Here is a 24,069-nt window from a genome sequence, read left to right as displayed (position 1 = left end):
CTCAGCACATTTCGTCCAAGAGGGATGTCAAACGATCAGATAATGAACAATGTTTTAGCAAGCTCAACACAATTCCACATCCTTATCAAATTTCCCCCACACGGTCAAATAAAATGATCAAAATGGGTATACTCCCAGATGTAATCTTTCAAAAAGTACAACTTTGTACCTAAAGAGTGGATAGTAGTACCTCAGAGGTACATACTGGTCCCAAATATGTACCTAATGCACTGTAATTGCACACTTCAATTGCACACTGTAAAAAACATATATTTTATGCTACTTTAAAAAGCATGAATAGTCCGATTCACGATTATACATTTCCTTTGGTGTGTGAGTGTGTAATAGTACATGTTAACTATATGCAAAAAGTACATACCCCAAAGTAAACGATGATGTAAGTTATCATCTCCAACGTAAATCTCTTTTCTTTGGACTTCAAAAAAAAAACAAAAAAAACAAGGACTGTATAGGCAACAGGTTACTTCCTGGGATTGATGCAACATGATCTCACAAAGTTCTGTGGTATAGTCACAAAATATTTTGCTAATTTATCTGTGTCATTGTCATGGATCTCCGCGTTTTTCTGTGCCCGTACCACAGACTTTCTTTTCCGTGTCAGTTTCACATATTGGTTACTCAATTGTTTTTAATATTTTTAAACCATTTTCTAGTGCGTTTGGGGTTAACTTTGCAGTTTGGGTTGCACCGTAAAAAATTTCTGTAGGAATTACTGTATTACTGGCAACTAGCTGCCAGTAACTTACTGTAGATTTTACATTTATGTTATTTACTGGCAACAGTTTGTTCAAACTTAAATGAACATGAAACATTATCAGTCTTCTGATATCTTCTACAGTAAGTTACTGGCAACCAGCTGCATAATTACAACAATATTTTTACAGTGTAGGATGTCACTAATGGTTCATACTATTTTTTCCGGATTTTTAAACAATTGTCGCCTGACCTTATGGGTTAGAGTTGGGTTAGGATGTTATTTTATGTTACAAAAAGTCGTTCTAACCCCAAAACCACATGAAAATGGTAAGAAAATAGGAAAAACAATTGAGTAACCAATACGTGAAACTGACATGGAAAAGAAAGTCCATGGTACGAGCACAGAAAAATGCGGTGACAATGACACGCATAAATGAGCAAAATATTCTATTACTATAACACGGAAATTCGTGAGATTAGGTTGGATTGATGATGTAGACAAGACCGACATTTTCATAATTCCTCCCGCTTCGGACTCACAGCCTGTAAGTTAACTCCTGTTAGCATTGCATTGTGCGCGAATCTTTCAAACATGGTAAGGAGCATCACATTTCGTCAGAAGTATTCAGGCCAATCACAACTTACAGGTTAGCTGGCCAATCAGGGACAGTTTTGTATAACATCTGTGCATTTCAGAAAGACAGGGAGCTACAAAAATGTATGGTATGTGGAAAATAATGTTTTTTAACCATAAACCACACGAAGACATTATATTATACCAAATACACTAAATAACATTGTTTTTAGCAATGAAATAGGTGCTCTTTGACTTAAAAAAAATTTAGTTAAACAATTTTAACTTGTTTTTATAAGTTAAGTCAACTATTTACAGGTTGTTGTTTTAACCCATTTGCCTGATGCTGCATGCCGAAACATTACATCTACCGCCGGTTACTTTTATTTCATGTTTCTAAAGTGCTACAGAGGCTTAGATATTACGTTTTTGGTAGACGTTGACAATTCTTAGTATTTTTTCTGAAAACCCTGAGGAGGTAAGGGTATTTATCCTAGAATAACATAGGTTTTAGGCGTTTTAGGAGTAAATGGGTTAACTTAATGCTGCATTTTTTTCAGCCCAGTCACATGAAATTACGTACCTATAGTCACGTAATTTTTGTATTTTTTTTGTCACGAATTTCCGTGTTTTTTTGTGATCGTATCACGAATTTCTGTTTAAGTGTCATTGTCACATATTGGTTACTCAACTGTTTTGTCCTAATTTCTTACCATTTTCGCTTCGGTTTAGGGTTAGATTGACTTAAATTGACATCCTAATGCAAACCCAACTCTAACCCTAATGCAAGGCGACAATGGTTTAAAATGTAGAAAATATAAAAAAAGAAATCTGAAAAAATTGTATAAACCAATACTTAAAGTGACATCCTAATGCAAACCCAACTCTAACCCTAATGCCAGGCGACAATGGTTTAAAATTTAGAAAATATAAAAAAAGAAATCTGATTTTTTTTTATAAACCAATACTTAAAGTGACATCCTAATGCAAACACCAAATCTAACCCTAAAATAGTAAACTTAGAGAAAAAGAATCAAAACATAATTTTGTGAGACTGGGTAGATTTTTTTACAGTGCACCTAAAAAAAATGTATAACCTCTTCAACCCTGAGGACCCTGTCCCGGGTCCAAAATTTCGTATTTTGACATAATATAAAAGATTCTTTTAATCTTTAATGCTCCGTCATGGACCCCAGTAACACATATGAGATACTGTTTGAAAGCTTAGAGTCTCTACTTTCTGCAGATATGCATCACTTTGACATATCTTTTACTGTAAGAAAGTTATTTACACTTAATTTACACTATCACCCACCCAATATTTTTTGATATCATATAATATTCACATATTTCATATTTTTCAAAAATGACAAACATGGGCAAGTCTTATATCAAATGAAAGCTCTCACTCTCAGGAATAAGGCTACAGCGTTATTTTTGTTCTAATATCAACACATATCCAACAATCATCGAATGAATAATAAGGTAAAAAATGGTCTTTTGTAAACATATGTGAAACTTGAGTGTGAACTGCCTCAGATAGCACATATAGCCACAAATGATACACCATCTTTTATTTTAGGTCCTACTCTAAACAATGAGTCCATTCACAGCATTTTCTTTGGTTGTTTGCATAATTAATCCCTTGCTATTTATTATATGTGCAAAACAAAAAATTAATATTTTTATGAAAAATGTATTTCCGCACCCTTCAGTAAAATAAGAATATCTTTTGAATGCAACATGCTAAAGAGTTCATTCTTTTTTTGGGTGTTTACTGTCTGCTGCTGCTAACAACCAGAACTGTCTGCAGTCTGCTAGAGCATCCAGAACCAGAGTTATACACTATCAAAGACAGTGTTTACAACATAAAAAATAAAATTTGGTGTTTCATCATATGAAAAACAACATAAATAACAATATTTGTCACAAACAGCAGCTTTTTATGTAACTTCAAAGGGTTTTCTTTAAAATGATATAAAGAAATTGCATTTGTTCCACTGTATGTGGTTATGGTAGCACTTCAAATGTTTTTTGGCAGAAATTGTACACCATAAGCGTATTATTCCTCCCATCAGTTGGAGTAAAATAACTTTTGCATATATTATGATAGAGAAAAATTTCCTTTTTCCTCTGTAAGCTGACAATTGCTGGAATCAAACAAAACTGTCTGCAGGGACCTGAGATACCCAGGACCAGAGTTATATACTTTCAAATAAAAACTTTAGAAAAAAAACATAAAAAGCGCCTATTTATTTTTGTGTTTATTAGAGGCCTGACATCACATACAACCATGTTTAGCACTTTTAACAGTGTTTTATGTAATTTCAAAGGGTTTCCTGTAAAATGATACCAAACTTTTGTATGTAAACCTCTGCATGTGGGTATGGGAAGCTTTTGAAATTGGGTAGGCCAAATCCAGGCGAAAATCCCCAAAATAGCTTCAGGGTCATTTTCTCACTTTTAAGTCAAAAAGGTAACATCTAAAATTGTATAATTTTATAATATAATTTTTTAAAGTTAATCCAATTTTTACTTTTTACAGTGTGGTACATATTGGTACTTTTATAAAACGTACTGCCCCAGTGACAATTGGGGTACGCATTTTTTTTTCTAACAGTGCATACCGTAATTTAAACATAAAATCCTTCTGTGATGCATTAACCACAGCAAATAACGGATCTAGCTCGCATTGATTTCTTTCTGTAGGGTAAATGTAGATAAATTGGAACACTTTGTGACAGTCATCTGTCAATACCCACAATGTGAAGATAGTTTACTGATATTGTGACAGCATGTTAGATTTACACAGGCAGATGGACATGAGCTTCATGGCAGTCTGAACTCAGGAACACTGACCTATGAGTTGTTGCTTTCTCCTATTCAAATATACACACTTACCACTGTTTGCCTTGGCTCTTACATTGATGTACTTGAAGTTGGTATTTGCGTAACTGTAACATCACTTTTTTTGTTTGATTAACAAATAGTTTTATCCTCTCTGGTAAGAGTTAAGACAACAACGATTGCTCCACGAATTCAGCATTATGGATTGAATTTATCATCTTGTATCTTAATCTCATTGTTAACAAAGTCCCATCTATTTCTATACTTCTGAATGTATACAGTCAATGTTAGAGACAACAGTTGTCACCACATCATACAGTATCTAAATTGTACGTGTTCAACATCAAAAAATGTGTTCTGTTGAACTGGAACAGGGTTGTTTATCACATGCACATGCAGAACATTCAACCAAACAATGAACTCTTATATTAAGGCCACAACTTTTACTTGGTGCTACTGCTGTTGTTTATTGTGTTAGACTTAGCAGAGATTTAGCAAACACCTACAGTAATATGCACGTTGAAGTGATGTGGAGCGGTTATTCCCAATGCAATATATTGGAGACGAAGTTAAGCGTTCATAATATTTCCTTATATGTGTCAAGACCCAAACCTGTTTAAGTTTTCCGTTTCGATTTGTAACAACTAAGCGAATTACTGACAAAATAAGCCATCTCGAAAAAAACAACTCTGATTTAGCACTTTAATGATTAACAAAAGGGCCACCCCACTCCAGACTGGGGCCGTACCCTGGGAGGAGGCCCCGGACTGTCAATCACAACAAGCCTCATCTTTGCCCTTGAGGACATGGCCCCTGTCACTCAAAGGTGTCTACCCCTCATGGAGGCGGGGCTTGGCCTATGAGGGGTTGTCTAAACTCGGTAAAGAAGACAAGTCTTTTCCCCCAGAATCAGGTAGCTGAGAATGCGTCTGTCCAAACCACTAGTAGACATGGACATGGCAGATTACAGCGAGGCCTTGGACCCAGCCTACACAACCCTGGAGTTTGAGAACATGCAAGTGCTTGCAATGAGCACAGGTGAGTCATCCACCATGGTGAACTTTGAGACCTTTAGTGACTTATACGGGCTACTAAAACTGTGGTCAAGTGTGGGTGGCATATGTTTAACAGGATTATTGGTATGTAGTTAGTGGAAGTGACATTTTTGTAGGGTTGCATTGGCGTAGGAGGATCGGCTGGCTCGGAAGAACCGATATTGGTTGCCAATACGAAATGAATTTTTTATTAGATGATAAGAAGAACAGCATGCTCTGTCTTGCTGATATGGACTACAAGAAGAAAGTGTCAGTCGTTTTTGCTCTCAAACTGTTGGCTTTGGATAAAATGACATGTTAGGATAGTATTTCAACAGGAGCTTTGACACCAGCGTGGATCATTATTGCGCTTGTGTAAATGTTTCGCAGCTAAGTCTCCCATGTCTAGGTTTTGTGCAACAAATTGATATCCAACCGGTGTCAACCTGATCTGACACAGTAATATAATATGTATGGTAAAGTTATACATCATTTCAGTAAATAAGAAAAACAGCCCAATGTAAATGTTTAAATTTGACATATGAGTTTGATTTACATTTGTGTATTAAAAACTGACCGAAATATAACATTCAGTGTAGAGTATATGTTTTTCAAAATATCTTAAGTTTTTTCAGTTTCAGTGAAACATCCTAAATCAAATCAAATACTTGATTTTACTCATCATCAAAGACTTTCAGGACATTTTTTTCTTTAGACAATCATCACATAATCACTCAAACTGATGAATCTGTTTACCATGTTATGCCTTGGAATAGTCAAATCATTACTCGGGTGTTAATTTAATTACCTCCAAATGCTTCTTTAACATAAACATAACCACATGATTTGATGTTATTAATATATATATATATATATATATATATATATATATATATATATATATATATATATATATATATATATATATATATATATATATATATATATATATATATATATATATATATATATATATATAATATACACATATATATTGCATAAAATTTATTAATTTTAATATAATTTTTTTTTCCAAAACTTGCAACATGCGCTCAATATTAGGTCATCAACACTAATTAGAGTTTATATAATCTAACATGGTCTTGTTTTAGCTTTGGTACAGATTTAGTTATAATCACTTCTGGATTACTTAGCAAACAGATTTAAGTGTAAAAATGTCTTTTTGAAAGTATTTTTGCACTCCGTAACCTTTGCCCTATTTACTTCAACTCTTATTGGTCTCGAATTAGGAGTGTGACTTTTTCAATGTGGAATCCAAATTTTTAAGACGCTAACGATCTACCATATTTAGTTTTAGTGTAACCAAATGTAATTTTCTGTCATTTCAGACTCCTCTCCAGCAGACGGTGCCAACATGAATGCTGGCAACCACTTAGGTGTGGGCACCCTATGTGCCATCTGTGGGGATCGGGCCACAGGAAAGCACTACGGTGCATCTAGCTGTGATGGCTGCAAAGGTTTCTTCAGACGCAGTGTACGCAAAAACCACATGTACTCCTGCAGGTCAGAAACCACACCAAACCATCTAAAACTACCAGCAATGTCACATATAAAGAGCTAAATCCCATTCCGTTTCAAAATGCATCTATCATACACTCTCAGAAAAAGGTACTAGAAGGTACAAAAGTTGTCATTGGGACGTTTCCTTTAATAAAGTTCCTAATACAGTATGTACCATGTATCTTTGAGGCACCAATATGCACTTTTTAGGTGCAAAATGTTACTTTTGTACAATTTTTTCTAGGAGTGTACAGTACCAAATATCTGATTGAACATTTGGCTTTAATTCGTGTGTTACAGGTTCAACAGACAGTGCATCGTGGATAAAGACAAGAGAAATCAGTGCCGGTACTGTAGATTGAAGAAATGTTTTCGAGCTGGGATGAAGAAGGAAGGTACTTGCTTGCTTTTATCACATTAATATCCAAAACAGCATACAGTGCATCCAAGTTGCACATCTTATCAGTATGTGTGTACTGTAGGAATCAAACCCATGACCTTGGTGTTGCCAGTGGCATGTTGAGCTACATGAAAACAAATAAATAAAACTAGCGTGTATAAAAGGTTAGCGGATGAGGAAAGCCATTGGTGGTGCGGATGATTTTGCAAGAGTGGGGAGAGAGTGAGCGAGAGACATTTTGTTAATGTTCACTCAACAATGCACTAAGGTCTATGTCTGGTTTATGCTGAACAAACAGTTTAGAGCCATCATAACTGCACACTGATAAAAAGCGCAACCTTGAGGAACCCCTTCCCTCCCACCTTACAAAGTGTGCTAATATCCCTCATGTCTGCTATCTCGATTGGTTGTCAGAACTGTGGCGTTTACTGATACTGATAGCAAAAAGTATGTTTCAGCATTGTTACACGCACACTGATCAAAATAAGCATTTTATTTGTGTATTTAACTTTAATTTTGCTTTTTGTTATCAGCCGTCCAGAATGAAAGAGACAGAATTAGCACCAGAAGATCAAGCTATGAAGACAGTAGCTTACCCTCCATAAACGCACTTATTCAGGCCGATGTCCTTTCTAGACAGGTATGTATCTTGCATGTGCACACTTTATTATTGACGATTGGCAATAATTTTGTTCGAGAGATGTGTAAAATACTATTCTGGTGTTATGCTATTGTGCAGATCTCATCACCGGGACCCATAATGAACGGTGATATCCGAACGAAGAAGGTAGCCACAATAACTGATGTATGTGAGTCTATGAAACAGCAGCTGCTGGTGCTGGTGGAATGGGCCAAATACATTCCTGCGTTCTGCGACCTTCCTCTGGATGATCAGGTGGGAACCACCTCGTAATTTGTATATATTTCTTTATAATAAGCTTCCACTCCCTTACAAAAGGCAATGTAATGACATTTAATAGCAATGAAGAATTTTACAGCATTTATTAATAGACTGCCACAGGGATGACATATTTTTGAAGGCCACCCCGGAAGTTAGTGGGACATGGGTTCCCTCGCCAGAAAGCCCATTTATTTTTCCCATAGACTTTTGGGTTATCGCAAAATAAAAAGGAATTCATAAACGGTGTGTTCATCTGTGAAGACAAAACGTGTAAGTGTCATAAACTTTTGTTAAACACAAAGCTTATTTTTTGCGATAATCCAAAAGTCTATGGGAAAAATGTATGGGCTTTCTGGGAAGGGAACCCATGTCCTGCTATCTTCCAGGGTTGGCCAACAAAAATACGTCATCCATGCGGCACTCTATATTGATTGTTTTGAAGTTGTGAATAAACAATATTACTTATTTATTTCAATACTTTTAAATAAATGAATAATTTTATGTTCATTAACAGTCCATGGTACCTAATGGATGAATGTTAACGAAGTGAAGCTTATTGTAAAGTGTTACCCATTCCACTAATGTTGTTGTCAATTTTTGTTCAATTTTTCCCTTAGTCGGAAAAATTGTTCAGAGATCCTCGGTTTGTGTGGTTAATGTATTTTGATGGCTCTGGTTACAATATGATGAGCTGGTTTGAAAGTTACATCTCTTCTTGAGACATTCAGAATCATTAACATCCTGTGCACTGAGGCATGCTAACCGATTCCTGCGCTTTAGTTGTGGATGGGAGCTCTTCAAACTGTGTCTTCTCACACAAAAGCGCATGTGAAAAAAACACGTGTGCATACAAGCATTCATAAACACCTACAATTTAGAAATAAGTGTGCTGTAAGATGCCATAGAAGAACCATTTTGGGCTGATTGGTTCCATAAAGAACCCGAATAACTAAATCTAAATAACATTTCTGTTTCACAAAAGGTAGTAAAGTGAAAAAAGTTTCTTTAGATTATAAAAACATAGGTTTAAGCATAGGTCAATTTCAGTTCCTTTAATGTATTTATGGTATAGAAAAAGCCAAAAATAAGCTATATTATTAATTATATGAGGCATTTTGCTTTTAACCAGTTCATAAAACTGATTCTAATCTAATGCATGTATTGTCTCAGGTGGCTTTACTGCGTGCTCATGCTGGAGAGCATCTACTACTCGGAGCTGCCAAACGTTCAATGCTGTATAAGGACATTTTACTATTAGGTAAGTAATAAAACAATATAAATGAGTAATACAGATGTGAAAGTCAGATTTTACCTCACAATTGTTTTTCATGGCAGGTAATGATCACATAGTTCCTCGAAACTGCCCAGAGTTGGAGGTGAGCCGGGTGGCTATAAGGATCCTGGACGAGTTGGTTCTTCCCTTCCAGGATCTTCAGATCGATGACAATGAATATGCCTGCTTGAAAGCCATTGTATTTTTTGATCCAGGTAGATGAATCATCCTGAAAAATAACACAAACAGCCAACTCTTGAACCAAATGTCAAATCGATCTTTGTCACAACGTTTGAGTTTTCAAACAGATCTAACATGTTGGTATTTTCCTACTCATTTAGATGCTAAAGGTTTAAGTGATCCAAGTAAGATCAAACGTATGCGATACCAAGTTCAAGTTAGTTTGGAAGACTACATAAATGACCGCCAATACGACTCACGGGGACGGTTTGGCGAGCTGCTTCTTCTTTTGCCAACACTACAGAGCATAACCTGGCAAATGATCGAACAAATACAGTTTGTTAAACTGTTCGGAATGGCAAAGATAGACAACCTGCTACAAGAAATGCTTCTCGGAGGTAAGTTCAGAAAGGACCTGCTCTGAACATTGAGAAACAAAATGTGTGATGTCCAAATTTTAATGAACAACTCTTTTTGTTAGGTTCCACTAATGAAGCCCCTCATGCCCACCATTCTCTTCATCCACATCTGGTCCAGGAGCATCTCAGTAACAATGTAATAGTCACCACCAACATGGTCACTCCAATACACAATGGGCAGATGTGTAAGTACCTGTTTCTTTTGACTGTATCGGTCATAGATGTACATTATGAGCCAGGTAGCTAGTCAAAAACAAGCTTGTTGAAGTAATCCCTACCAGAATCGTAAAAAATAATCAGGCTTACTTTGCCAAAGAAGGTTACTGTAATTCGTTCCTTCCCTAATGCCTTCAGAAATGTCCTAAGTGTGCTTATTATGTGTCAACCAATGACTTCTTGCAGTGTTAGTATGCTTTGCAAATTATGTCCCGATATAATGCATCTTCTTACTCTCATTCTGAACAGCCACTCCGGAAACACCAATTCCATCTCCCCCCACGGCCTCCGGTTCTGATCACTACAAAATGGTTCAAGGGGTTATAGCCACAGTGCCCAAGCAGCCAAGCTCCATTCCTCAACCAACCATCACTAAACAAGAAGCAATCTGAGTACACTGGAAAAAACAGAGCACCGAGATTTTAACTTGTACAATGGTACTTTTAATAGGGGCTATTAAGTGTGATAATAGATTGTCTCATAGACACTTGGGCAGAGTAAAATCTGTTAAATTAAAAGGTTTTAGTAAAGACGCTGTGAAAAAATCAAGGGGGCTGTTTTTAAGTATTTTTATTGACTTATTTCTTCTTAAATGAGAGTAATAATACTTGCCCCAAATCCACCACGAAAAGCAGACCAATTGACCCGAGAAAGACTTATAAAAGGTGTGATTTGTCTGAAAGGAAGTTTATAAATGTTACAGCCGGCCTCTTATCTAAGCGTGATCAGATGTTTGTCTTATTGTACAGTATTTTAATATCTTGCTACTGAGTCTACTTTTGCTGTAGCCTGACAGAATTTTGTGCCTTGGAAATATATTATTTACCAAAATACTGGTAATTATTTTGTGTATGTTAAAAATCTGTGCATTTCTTATTTTTCTTTATGTGCCATACCTAAATTGTAAATATAATGACTATTTTGTTTTTTAAACAAAATTAGTCTTTTCTAAGTCACCGCAAATGAGCCAATTTCAGGTTTAAAGTGTGTGTTGTGAAGTAAAAACATATTTTTCAACCAATTCAGCTGTGATGTGTATTTTATGATGTAATGTCATATTATATTCATTACTACTTTTAAATAGTCATCCTTTAGTATTTAGTACAATTTATGCCTTCAGGGAGAGGGGTAATTTTAAATTTGTAATATGAACTGATAATAAATGTTATGGCTATATTTTTACAAAAAACGTCTGCTGTTTTTCATTCAGATTTGTAGTTCAATTTGTAAACCTTAACAAATACTAAACTAAATGTGTTGAATTAGCCATTTACTTATATAAATATAAAAATAGTATTCCGAGAATATAAATGAATTGTCTTAAAGATTTCTGAAAGCCAGTGTTGATATTTGAAACTACTTAAACAATCACGCCCCTACCCCAATAAAATATGGACCTTCTTTTGATAGACCCGCCCCACACATACGCAACCCATGCAACGATGTCGGTTAGTAGACACGCCCCTTACTGCTGATTGGCTACAAGTGTGTTTTGGTTATCGGCCCGACTCCCTTTTCCAAAGTGTTTTTCAAAAATCATGCACCCCACCTTTAAACAAAAATAATATGCCTTAATACACATTAAATACATTTACGTCTGTCATAATTCCTCGATTTATTTAGCACCTGATTTAAAAAAAATCCATGTATAAGACCATTATTGCCTCCTAGCACTGCAAAAAATAAATACAATAACATTACATCTTCAGTGTTGAAGCATGAAGTTTTGAAAAAAAATATTAAGAGAATAAAAAAACCTGCCAACGCGACTAATCGTCAAAATAATTAATAGATTACTTGTTTGCCAATGTAATCGATAGTGACTGCCCTAACATTTATAATATAAAACTTTATTTCATGCCACATGACAAAGCCTCATTCAAGACCAAAAAGTTTCCAGAACAGCCTTTCAGGCTGATTATCGTCTTCAGCAGTAAAAGCAGCTTCAAAACAAAAGGATAAAAGTGAGTACACGTGGCAGAGACTGGTCAAGGATTTGTGTCCTTCCCAATACTGATAACGGCCAATAAAACAATTCATGAGGCAGGCATATTTACTGATAGTTTCTCTGAAGAAATCTTTTGTCAAAAGGATAAAATTAACATTTAATATCTATATTACTTATAATATATAAATTATCTAAAATATATTCTTGTGTCAAGTATAAGATATAATTCTGTATACAAACGTAAAAACTGTTTTGTGAGTCTGTGTCTTTCTGGAAGACTTGTTCATCATACAATTGTGGATGAAAATATTGGAATTGTTGGTAAATATGAGCAAAAAAGCTGGGAAAACCAATCTGCATTGTTTCTCCTTTTTATCTTTCATATCTTAAATTTGCAGGGATAACAGAGGGTATTTCAGAAAGCTGGTTATGTCACATACCCGGGTATGTTTAAAAATTGAAAATGTCTTCATGTATTCCATGTGTGCACACATTAACGCTCGGTTACCAGTAGGAGGTTGACTAAACTACAGTTCAGGGTTTTGGTGATGGTAGGTTAATTCCGCTTTTTGGAATACACCCTAGCTCTGAGTCGTCTTTTTTATAATGTCTGATGTGGTTGAAGAATTTACCCTTTGCTAAGCCCCACCCTTTTTGGTTACTGTTGCTACGCCTGTCAAGCTTTCGCGACACACCTGGCAATATATTACAGTATGTATGCACCGGTGTCCAACATTTCCTAGGAGATCATTAGTAATTTTTGGCGAACAGGTGAAATATCTGAGAGAGCAAGACAAAAGGGTCTGTAGTATGCATTCGATGGATATATCCACGACATAATATGCAATTGATTAGAAAATAATTTGATCAAAAGTAAAGCTAAAGCCTATAGGTCCCAGCGCAAGCAGCAGCCACCTGATAGGCTGACCATTCAAATGGAAAAAACAAATTGAGGTTTGTATATCACTTACAAAAGGGTAAGTGAATTTGTGAAAATAATCTAATCATTATAAACATCTTATCCATAAGTATTGTGGAATAAACACAAGACATTAGCCAGACCTCTTTGTAATGATAACATTCTCCCGCTTATATTACTAACCCTGGGAGAGCTGCGTTCGGATTGGAGTACTCCAAACTTTTAGGATACCGGGTATTAGATTTACACAATCCATACGCACAACGTTTTGGCATGTTCCCCTCGCTCGAAAGCTTAACAGACCACCCGCGCCTAGTTACGGTTGCTAAACCACAATTGGCCTGTGGCGGTTTTCGGGCGTGGCTTAGCCCAGTGGTTCCCAAACTTTTTCAGTGTGCGGCCCCCCTTGTGTACGGTGCATTCCTTTGCGGCCCCCCAAAGAAAATTTGTGACAAAAAAAACTGTTCTAAAACTCTTTAATAAAAAAAACATTAAATTATACAAAAAAGTTGTGCTTTTGGTTAGTAGCCTTATTTTTTAGGTTTAGTTACACAGAATTCATGATAAATTAAATTGTACATAAAATGTCATAAAACTGGGGCCCCCCTGGCACCATCTCGCGGCCCCCCTGGGGAACCCCGGCCCCCAGTTTGAAAACCACTGGCTTAGCGAAGGGTCAATTCATGACGATTCAAGTGATCTTAAGATTTTTCCTCCATACAGAATTTCTCCAGACCCTTCAAATGTTGCTGCTCTCTCGTCTTCAGTTCAGTTTAGTCATATCTGTATGGTTCAGGTCAAGAAACTTGGATGGCTATGGCAGAACCTTGATTTTGTGCTCAGTGACCCATTTTTTGTTGATTTTGATGTTTGTTTTGAACCAGTGTCTTGATGGAAGATTTAACCACGATTCATTATAAGATTTCTAGCAGATCAAGTCAGGTTTTGACTTTTTAATCTGTTGCTTTTATGAACCCATGTCTCTGAATAAGATTTCCTCGACTTCTGGTATAAAAGTAAGTTAGCAAGATCCAGCGATAGGCTATATTTAACTGTAGACATGGAGCACTTTTTAATCCCTGTGTGAGAGCAAATGATTTGTTTCTTAAACGTGTCCCAAACAGCTTGTGGTGACTAGGGGTGTCTAGTGTGTAATTTATAGAGGAAAAACATTTATTTTAAAATGTAGCCTACTTTCAATTCAATGAAACATTGTATTTTTGTGATTAAAAAAAAAATAAAGCTCAAAAAGCAAACGTAGATTTATTTTCACAGATTTTTTTGCTCATAGAGGGTTTTCACCGACGTCACGTTCTGGGCGGTAACCCGGATGCGCGGCCATTGTGGAGGCACTCGGTGTAAAGAACTGAACGGAGTACAATGGAATATTATGCGCTTTGGATACTTTAAGTGAATGTCTAAACAACAGAAAACGCATCCAAGATGCAAAGGCATATAGGGAAGGACTTGGACCACAAGAAAAGGCACGATATTTCGAGAAATTACAATTTATAGGCGCTGCAGATCCCTACGAGCTCCCTTTTCTAGGATCCGTGACGACCCGGCGATTCTTCCTTCAGTTGCATATCCCGATATAAGTTAGTGAACTACCTAGTTTTCATGCAGAGCCCATATGTCAATGTCAGCTTTATTTATATAGCAAATTTAAAATAGCCAGTGTCCTACCAAAGTGCTTTACTGTAAAATAAGCACAGTAAAAAATAAAAGCAATGATTGTTTTTACCATTTACTATTAAAAATATTTTTATCATTACAATAGAAAATTTGTTACGAGCAATTAAGCACACTGGCATTAAGGCATTGCAGCGCAAATTTTATTTGTGTTTAAGTACATTTTGTGCATACACTAAAGTACATATTAAATACTCTTTAAATAAAGCACAACAAGTAGAAGCATAATTGTTTTATACTTTATGTACTTCAATCATATTTCTAATACAATACTACTCTTTTTCCTGAGCTTTACCAACCACAAGCGCCGCTCCTCTGATAATTTCTTGCATTCCTTTCCCTGGTTTTTAATAACTTTTGGAAATCGATAATAATCCAAATGTTTTTCTCAATATGTACTGTTGGTACCATCTCAAACACGGCAATAATTAACTATTTTCCTTGACGACGTTCGGCATATACATCAGTGTCTGCTCTGTTGTAATGCGGAGTGCCTCCAATATGGCGTCTTCCGCTCTGATGACGCGCCGTGAAAACCCTCTATATTTACCAAGCTGTCCACAACTGAACGCTAATAACAGACAGTATATTTTAAGCGTATTTTAAGCATCCGCTCATTTGTAAACGAATTACTTATTGTGTTGCAATTATTATACCTGTCAAGAAAATTGTGACAAGCAGGTATTTTGCTGTTCAAAAACATAGTAAGCATAGTAATTTACCTTTATAAACCGCTTTTTCCAGTCAAGGAAACTCGGTATGACGTCATAAGTCACATGATATTGAGTAACCAATGGTAAGACGGCTTCTGTCTGTGTACACGGAACTGATTGCGGATTTCTTTCGCAGGTTGGTTTATACGTTCACTGTTTGTTTTACAAAATGCGGATCAGTTTAAACTAAATCGCACACGATAAATATCAGTCAGTGCCTGTATTCGGTAACTTATACTTTGATCATTGTCTGTGATTCATTAACTGCATTATAGTGCTATATTTGCCTCAAGACCACCACAGCAGAATAGTAGGTCATAACATAAGGTTTATCAATAAGGCTAATATTATTCTTATAATATTATGTTATGTTAATCATAATATTATTAACATAATATTTTTCTAATGTCAATGGTAACAATTACCGTTTGGACTTTTGATGTGTGTAATGCTTGGTTTATATGTCGACTCATCAATAAAGGAAAGTGTGTCATTTTGTAAGTTTTGCATCTAATCAGACCTGTAATACTTGGTACACAAACAGCCCATGGAAGACCAAACTTGTCTCATTGATGTGGACCCTACAAGGGAAGCAGCAGCAGGTGAGGGTTTCCCAGCCCCTCCCCCTTACATCTACACCTGCACTCTGACTCCTGAGCTGGTGGCCAAGGCTCGTGAGGAGCTACAGGAGAAGCCTGAATGGAGGCTCCGAGATGTTCAGGCATTACGAGATATGATACTGAAAGACCACCCTAATCTGAGGACACGCTTGGATGATGCATTTCTCCTGCGCTTCCTCAGGGCCAGAAAGTTTGATTATGACCGGGCTCTTCAGCTTCTCTTGAATTATCATGCCAGCAGGAGGGCCTGGCCTGAGGTGTTCCAGGATCTGAAACCCTCTACAGTGAGGCATGTGCTGGACCTGGGCTTTCTCACTGTCCTGCCAAGACCAGATCCACATGGACGGTACATACTGTGTTTACGACCAGGTAATGGTTGAATTGTCTTCGGTCTTCACCAATAGTTTTTTTTGCCAGATTTTCAATAGTCCTGTGCTGTTCATGTGAAAGCTAAAAAATTTAGGAAAATGTGACTCAGTCCATAGAAAACCCAGCTAAAGGTGATATATGGCACATTTGCTCAGACTAAGTTAAAACACTTAAAAGTCATCCTACATAATGTAATGAACATTCTCTGAAAATATTTTATTAATATTGACTGAGTAAGGCCATGGCAAAGTTTGAAATACAAGTGACTTTAGCCTGGAATTCACAGACAGGGTCACATAATAAAAAGTCCACATTAAGATCAATGTCAGAAAAAAAAACAGATCTTCAGTTGTTACTTTTAAGGAACACTATTTTTGTATGCTCATCTAATACTTGGTTTTCTAGGTAAATGGAAGCCTAATGATTATCCATTTGTGGACAACATTCGGGCTATTTATTTGACACTAGAAAAGTTGATTCAGCCCGAGGAAACCCAAGTGAATGGAGTTGTTATCCTAGTGGATTATGCAGGGGTTGGCCTCTCTCAAGCCTCCAATCCAGGTCCTCTTCTGGCAAAGAAAGTTGTCGGCATCCTTCAGGTAAGACATTACTAAATTGTATAAATTACAGCATTCAGTTACACTGAAGTTATTGATTCTGGCTGATACACCGATTGGCTATTGTTGTGTTTCAGGATGGGTTTCCAATCAGAATAAAGGCAGTGAACATCATAAATGAACCACGTATCTTCAAGGGTATATTTGCTATAATTAAGCCTTTTCTTAAAGAGAAAATGGCAGAGAGGGTAAGTAACTTGCTGGTGATGGATAAATGATTTTTATGATTTATCTATGTTTATCGATTTTTTTTTAATGTTAATTATTCTATAATTGTATCTGTATTTTTAGATATTTATTTTACACTACTAAACTGAATACTACTAATACATTTCATATATTTGTTTAAATAATATAATACTATGTGGCCTTTATCTGTTTTAAATATACTGGCTTAGCATAATAATCTTGCTATTTTACTAGCAGGATGTTATTATGGACTTATCTTTTCCCCACAGTTTGTGCTGCATGGCTCAGACTTGGTTTCTCTGCACCGAGTCATCCCTCAGTCTGTACTGCCTGAGGAATATGGAGGAGTGTCTGGTAGACTTGACATGTCAGCCTGGTCCAGAACGCTCCTGGAGGCTGAAGAAGAGTTTGTGGTGGAGTTTTGTCAGCCCGATCCTCTAGAGGGGGCAATTTTGCCCGACGACATGCTGTTTGATGGAGTGCCACCAGGAGGGCATGGAGAGGATGCCTTTCGACATTTACGTTCTCAACTTTACTATTGTTACTGACCTCCGGTGACCTTGTCTCTGGTTCTTTTAAAACTTTTGCTTTGGTTTGACCAATTATGAACAAGGTCAAGATATATATACACTGTTTGCACAATGCCATTTGGTCACAAGTCTGACCAAATCAAGTTTTTATTGTTTAGGTGCTGGATGTATATTTAGTTTCAAATCGTACTTTTGACACTTTAGTGCTGGTCTAATCTGGTAATCGTATTTTTTATACTTGATTCAAGAACATTTTCAGAGCATAATATTTATAGCCATAATCTTTCTTTTCAGATGGAGTCATGGGTTTTAATATTTAATCAGTATTTCTGAATTTATTTTCAGTTATATGTAGTCAATGCTACATAATTTTTTTATGTCTTAAAGAATGCTTGCCTTATTTTGAAGGGAAAATTAGATGGTTAATCTTCTGTGTCAACCACCAATACAAAAATATGTTTTACTGTACATAGCACATTGGAGATTGTGGACCATGTCAGTTAAATTCAAAGCAATAACAATGTGCATTCATTCTTAAATGTAAATGTAGTCTGCCTCAGTATTTTATAACTCATATACGCTGCAATATAGTTGCACAAAGATAAACCCTGTAATTTTGGACTATTGATTAGTCTACAAAGAATAATATTAATGTTCATTTTGATTTTTGGACAGCACAGCTCCAAAACTGGTCTTTAGTTTTTAATGCCTTTTACAGTACTTTTCACAAAATACTGTGCGTTACCAAATGTATAACTCTTTAAATAGACAGTTGTGTTTTTAAAAATTATAAGTTTATATGCTTTAGACATATCTAGTGTGATAGATGTGCTTTTACAGAACAATTTTTTGGTACTAATGGAAATTAGCTCAATATGTTGTATAGTAAATTATGCCCCAACCATATTAAGGTTAGTGGCCAATATAGAGTTCACAATGTGTGTTTGCACAATGTTATTTGCCAAAATACTTCAGTTGGATAATACCCTTAAATATTGTATTGTTGTGTAGAATAAAGTGTGGGGGTAGTTTTATCTTATTTTGAATCCTTATGTTTACTCTCAGTATTGTAGACATATCACTTAAATACTTATGTTTGATTTTAGGAGCTGTTAACTCAATAAACATACTTTGAGTTAATCAGAATTGATTCATTTTGGTTAGTCTGAAGCAGTCCGGTATAGTATAGATTTTACCAGAAGATGGAGACATACACCAGTCAATTGAAAGTTCCTAGTCCAGGGTTTCCCATACTGCGGTTCTAACCCCTGGTGGTTCGCGAAGGCATTGCAGGGGGTGATGACAACGGTCGTGTCTCAAGAGGTCGCATTTCTAGGCTGCATACGTCATCAAGACAATTGTAAAGTTGACTGTTATTCTTAGTTAACAGTAAATTGTTGTAATATGCTTATGACTTGCGAAAGTAATGGTCAGTTAACTTAAATGAACCAGGCTTGATGACGTAGGCACCCTGCATATGCGACCAGTAGCAGTTTTAACATAAAGTGGCATGGCATCTTACGCACAGAAGCCACTGGCACGTGCCACTATGTTTAGTGGCACTTCCGGTTTCCATTGGCTCGTACCAGTGGCTCGTCGAGTGGCACTTCCGGTGTCCAGTGGCTCATGCCACTTTTTAGTGGCTCGTCGAGTGGCACTTCCGATGGCCAGTGGCTCATACCACTCCGTTTGGTTGCTTGTACACTGACACATGTCAGTAAAACTTAGGTCTGTTTGATTGAGGCATGTGGCACTGATAGTCACCGATCGATCATTACAGATTCGAGCGTAACTTACGCGTGCTGCTGCTATGTTCATTTAATTATGACACAATGATTTTGTGTGTCCTTTCTGACTCTGATGTTTCAGGTAACCGAATGAGTCGAGAGATAAATATATCATATTGACGCTCATTCATAAAGGAATTGTATGATCACAATATTTAAAATGGAAATGCATAATATGCAAAGTGTTTTCATTTAATAAAGCACAGTATTTGTCTGAGCCATGGTCGTGTGAACATTGTGCCTTTTCTTAATATTTAATCAGTTTTTGTAAATCTTTTTTTTTAAAGTAGTATGCCTAATTTAATTGAGTCTACTAGATACCCTTTAAATGAAAGACGAGATCGAATAAAAAAACTGACTCCTTCTTAAAGCATACTGTCGGCAACATTTAGATCCAATGAAATGCATAAATAAAGGAAAAAACTGTGTTTGATTTAATCGTTTGTAAAGTGTATTGCTAAGTGCTTTGTAAATCTGTTTTGCTTTGAAATAATCCAACAATTTATTTAAAATAATTACCATCTCATAAATGTTGTGAAATAATAATTTGTTCAAACCCTTATTTCTTATAGACAACAATCTATATAGACTATATAAAATGTAATTTTGAAGGGCACGTGACGTATCTGCACTGTCAACATCGTGTAAATATCAAGTTGTAAAAAAATAAAATAAATATCAAGTTGTAAAATATGTAATAGGACATTGTTTTTAAACATAAACATGGTTAGACTGACACCTACTGTTTTGGCGTGCATGTGTGTAAATGCGGTACTTTGCAGAAAAAAAATATTATAATATTCTGCGATATTCTTATAAATGACACTTTTTATTAAATACAACACATTGGCACTGTTTACAAATAAAAACATGGCACTCACAGACTACATTTTCACAAATAATACAATTAGAAAATTTATATTTAAAACTATTATACAATATACAATATAGCTCAGACAAATGTTGTGCTTTATTAAATATATAAAATATTTGCCTTCCCATTTTAAATATTTACATTTTTAATACTTAATTTTTGAATTATGATCATACGATCATCAAAATGTCCTTTTTAGCTCTCGATGCATTTCAAACATTCGGTTACCTGAAACATCAGAGTCAGAAAGGACACACAAAATCATTGTGTCACAATTGAATGAACATCAGCACGCGTAAGTTACTCTCGGTTCTGTAATGATCGATCGGTGAATATCAGTGCCACATGCCTCAATCCAACAGACCTAAGTTTTACTGACATGTGTCAGTAGACAAGCCACAAACGGAATGGTATGAGCCACTGGACATCGGAAGTGCCACTCGACGAGCCACCACTAAACAGTGACATGAGCCACTGGACACCGGAAGTGCCACTCGACGAGCCACTAAACGGAGTGGCATTAGCCACTGGACACCGGAAGTGCCACTCGACGAGCCACTGGTACGAGCCAATTGAAACCGGAAGTGCCACAAAACGTAGTGGCACGTGCCACTGGCTTCTGTGCGTAAGATGCCATGCCACTTAATGTTAAAACCCCTTCTCTATGCGACCTCCGCAGGTTGCAACCTTTGATTGAGAAACTGCCAATTACCACTAAATTATAAAATGTAAAAAATAATTTTATATATAAAAAAACTTAAAACACTAGATAAATCACTTACTAACAAAATATATATTTTATTTGTTTAATCTGCATGTCACGTGACCATTACACAATACAATATATCAGAAAACTGAGAACTCGTGCAAAATACACAGATACATTTTATGTAACTTACAAATACAATAATATTATCAGATAATGTCCAATAATAATCATATGTAGTAATAACAATAACTATGTAAAATAATACTGATAAAAACTTTAAACGAATAAAAATTAAAAGCTATTAAATTGGGCACTTCAAGTAAAGGATTTACATCAATGGGGTTCGGCTGACAAGTTTGAAAACGCCTTAGTTTAACTTTAACTGGCTAAGGTGTGTACAGTTTTATTTAAGGTTAGTAGTTCAAAGTTAATAATTCCTAAAAATACAACCGTTATATTACCGTAAAACATGACACGAATAGTAATATAAAATATTTTTCATGATGTTAATTGATTTAATTTAGCTTAAAATGGTGGTGCAATAATCGTATTACCACAGTTTATTGAAGTACTGTAATATGGTGTTTAGAAGGAAACGGCGGTTACCATGGTAAATTTGGTTACCCCCTCCCATTATATGCATTCTGTTTTGAAACCCTATAGTTAAATGCACAATTAGCATGAACAAATTTAGCATGCACACAGCTCCACGTGAACAAAGCGCTGAAGTGCTTTCATTGGCAAGAGAGCACACAGGGTGTGATTGGCTGCGGGATAACTCCATTTTGGGAACAGCTGTTTGAAGCCCTCTCCCTCTTTTCATTGTGTTCAATAGACTGTCAGAGGGGAACAGTGGATTTGACTGAAGATCTCCTCCGTTTCTATTCTGCGATCACGTCGGCACAGATCCATTAACATCAGTTGAATCGGTGTAAGGAATGCGGGAAGAGCGATCGGGAATTAAGGAAAATCCCAACAAAGAGTGAATGGCGTATTGTAACAAGTGGAAGAAAGTGAAGCGGATCGAGGTTAGTGCTCGTTTACACTCAGCGTGCCATCGTTGCGATGATGGTTGATTGGACGATAGTTTCACTAGTGACAAAACACACGGTGGAAATGTAATGGGACCCAATAATGATAGATTATACCAAAATGCGTATAAAGATAATGGTTACATATTAGTTTTGCAGTGATTTGTTATGCGTTCTTTCTGTGTTTGACAACGTAATTTTCAACATACAGCGCGTGGAGCAATGTTGGACATATTATGTGAAATTGTACATTTAAACAAAAGTAAAACTGTGAAAACATAAACACTAAAAGTTATTTAAAATCAACTGAAAGACATCCACTGCCATTATGGGTGTTTTCAAGAAACGCAAGGTGGGTGTTTTTCTTGGTCATTGTTTCCTGGTAACATTTCTCAAGTGTGTTTGTTTTATAGACAAAAAATACAGCGTTTGTCTATGTGTATTTCTTAATAGTGAACAAAACCAGAAGTATTTTGGTGAAGGGGTTAATTGTGAAAAAAACAACATTGTCAAGTCCATACATTCAGATGTTAGAAACCCTTTTCATCATTACAGTAAAAAGGCACATGACGGAGGTTAACCTTGTTAGTTTGAGTGGTTCTCATTTTATTGCAATAAATAGCCGTCATACATTCATAAAGATTATATAAGCCACAGAGATCACTGAAATTTAATACACTGTGTGAGGAGGACCTGTTTGCTGTTATATCTCTTCAAGATGTTTGATGGTCTGTTTTTAGCTCTCCCTTGTCAAGAGTCGACCCTACATAAGTGGTGTGGAAAATGGACCACCAAACATTTCTGGTTTGTGTTGATAAAGAAGGATTTGGGCCTCTCTAAAGGGGCCATGGGATGTTCAAGTTTAGTCCGCTACATTCATAGGATCTTTATTTCAAATGAGGAGGAACCCTAAGCTCAAAGACATCATAGACTTGAGTCACCAAGGCGTTTTGATAAGTCTCACGTCAACAATGAACAATCCGAAGCAAAACTATCTCGAACAATCACTTCATTGTCGTCGTCCTTTTAATTTTTCATAGTCATGTGAGCTGTGAAAGTAGATCTGAACTGTCCGGGGCCAGTTTGGATAGAGAATGTAAATATTTGATGCTAGTGATGTTGTTTTTAAGTAGGTTGTTTGGTGGGGATATGTGACTGAAACATTCAAGATGTCCCTGATGCCCTCGAGTTAGGCTGTCCTCCTTTCTTTCATCCCAAAAAGGCCTGTTTTGGATGGAGTCTGAGTCGAAAGATGTTATTCCAGTCGTCATGATTCACAGGTTTTCTATCTGTAGTGTAGGTTGGTGAAATGGCAGGTAGTGGTACTCAAAGTTGTGTCGTGACCATATTGTGACCGTTGCAACATTATCTGGGCTTGTTGGCAGCACTTTGATTGGTAAGAGCTCTCAGGCTCTTTGCTTAAAGTGAAAAGATCATTTGCATGACATGACTAGAGAAGGGCTGTGCAAAAGTTGCATGTGATTATCAGGACGCATTTGTCAGGAGCTTTTGTTTTTCTCCCTGTTATTAAAAAGATTTTTCTTGTTGGTCTGGTGGTGCTACTAAATATTTATAATTTTGATTTATGAATGAATGAATATGATTTAACACATTTGGATAAGCACATTTTTTATACTCAAAGGGCCATTGTTTAGATTTGATTTTAGATTTTTACAAAGCAAAATCGCAAAAATAACCCCTCTATTAATTTTAAGAGAAACAGCAGTTGTTTGTTGTGTCTGATTGGCCAGAAGACAGTGAGGGGGGGGAGTCAATCCCCCAAATAGTTTACTACTAGTTGTTTCTACAAGCTGAGAAAGTATTTAAACATCAAATTAACATATTTCTTATACTTCGGTGTTTACTTAAAGGTTCTCTAAGCGAATTCACGCGTTTTAGACCATAAAACATTTTTTGTTACATACCGGAAACATCTCCTCACTATCTGCTTGCTACCTGACCGCTGATCAAACTGTAAAAAAACGCGAT

The 24,069-nt window shown here is 36.2% G+C and overlaps 3 protein-coding genes across 6 annotated transcripts in view; all 3 read left to right on the top strand.

The window, feature by feature from the left end:
• The first annotated feature begins 5,022 nt into the window (after positions 1–5,022).
• hnf4a (hepatocyte nuclear factor 4, alpha) lies at positions 5,023–11,103 on the top strand. The gene is made up of 10 exons (XM_065285717.2): positions 5,023–5,176; positions 6,522–6,696; positions 6,994–7,088; positions 7,627–7,733; positions 7,833–7,988; positions 9,165–9,252; positions 9,330–9,482; positions 9,609–9,845; positions 9,929–10,051; positions 10,332–11,103. Exons 1-10 carry the CDS (start codon positions 5,062–5,064, stop codon positions 10,472–10,474), a joined length of 1,392 nt encoding a protein of 463 aa, XP_065141789.1. The 5' UTR covers positions 5,023–5,061; the 3' UTR covers positions 10,475–11,103.
• Positions 11,104–15,411: 4,308 nt separating this feature from the next.
• ttpal (tocopherol (alpha) transfer protein-like) lies at positions 15,412–18,718 on the top strand. 4 transcript variants are annotated; one of them, XM_065285731.1, is made up of 5 exons: positions 15,412–15,490; positions 15,899–16,343; positions 16,749–16,942; positions 17,038–17,148; positions 17,419–18,718. In XM_065285731.1, the coding sequence occupies exons 2-5, from the start codon at positions 15,902–15,904 to the stop codon at positions 17,695–17,697; spliced, it is 1,026 nt and encodes a 341-aa protein (XP_065141803.1). In that variant the 5' UTR covers positions 15,412–15,490; positions 15,899–15,901; the 3' UTR covers positions 17,698–18,718. The 4 variants fall into 4 exon arrangements, with proteins under 4 accessions (XP_065141803.1, XP_065141806.1, XP_065141804.1 ...); XM_065285734.1 differs by having other exon boundaries at positions 15,442–15,490; positions 15,857–16,343; XM_065285732.1 differs by lacking the exon at positions 15,412–15,490 and adding an exon at positions 15,524–15,664.
• A 3,099-nt stretch (positions 18,719–21,817) lies between these two features.
• The window catches only part of pkig (protein kinase (cAMP-dependent, catalytic) inhibitor gamma), a 37,783-nt gene continuing 35,531 nt past the window's right edge, over positions 21,818–24,069 (top strand). The window contains exon 1 of the mRNA XM_065285756.1: positions 21,818–22,077. The gene's annotated coding sequence lies outside the window, so the exon portion shown is untranslated. The remainder of the gene's footprint in view (positions 22,078–24,069) is intronic.

Source organism: Paramisgurnus dabryanus, chromosome 21, assembly GCF_030506205.2.
Source record: "Paramisgurnus dabryanus chromosome 21, PD_genome_1.1, whole genome shotgun sequence".
Classification (NCBI taxonomy): Eukaryota; Metazoa; Chordata; class Actinopteri; order Cypriniformes; family Cobitidae; genus Paramisgurnus; species Paramisgurnus dabryanus.
This window is presented reverse-complemented; position numbering and strand designations above follow the sequence as displayed.

Bases quoted from the DNA above. Each gene is read 5' to 3' on its own strand.
- hnf4a (XM_065285717.2), top strand. From the start codon at position 5,062: ATGCGTCTGTCCAAACCACTAGTAGACATGGACATGGCAGATTACAGC. The intron at 5,177-6,521 runs GTGAGTCATCCA...CTGTCATTTCAG, and splicing joins AGTGCTTGCAATGAGCACAG to ACTCCTCTCCAGCAGACGGT. The intron at 9,846-9,928 runs GTAAGTTCAGAA...TCTTTTTGTTAG, and splicing joins ACAAGAAATGCTTCTCGGAG to GTTCCACTAATGAAGCCCCT.
- ttpal (XM_065285731.1), top strand. From the start codon at position 15,902: ATGGAAGACCAAACTTGTCTCATTGATGTGGACCCTACAAGGGAAGCA. The intron at 16,943-17,037 runs GTAAGACATTAC...GTTGTGTTTCAG, and splicing joins AAGTTGTCGGCATCCTTCAG to GATGGGTTTCCAATCAGAAT. The intron at 17,149-17,418 runs GTAAGTAACTTG...TTTTCCCCACAG, and splicing joins AAGAGAAAATGGCAGAGAGG to TTTGTGCTGCATGGCTCAGA.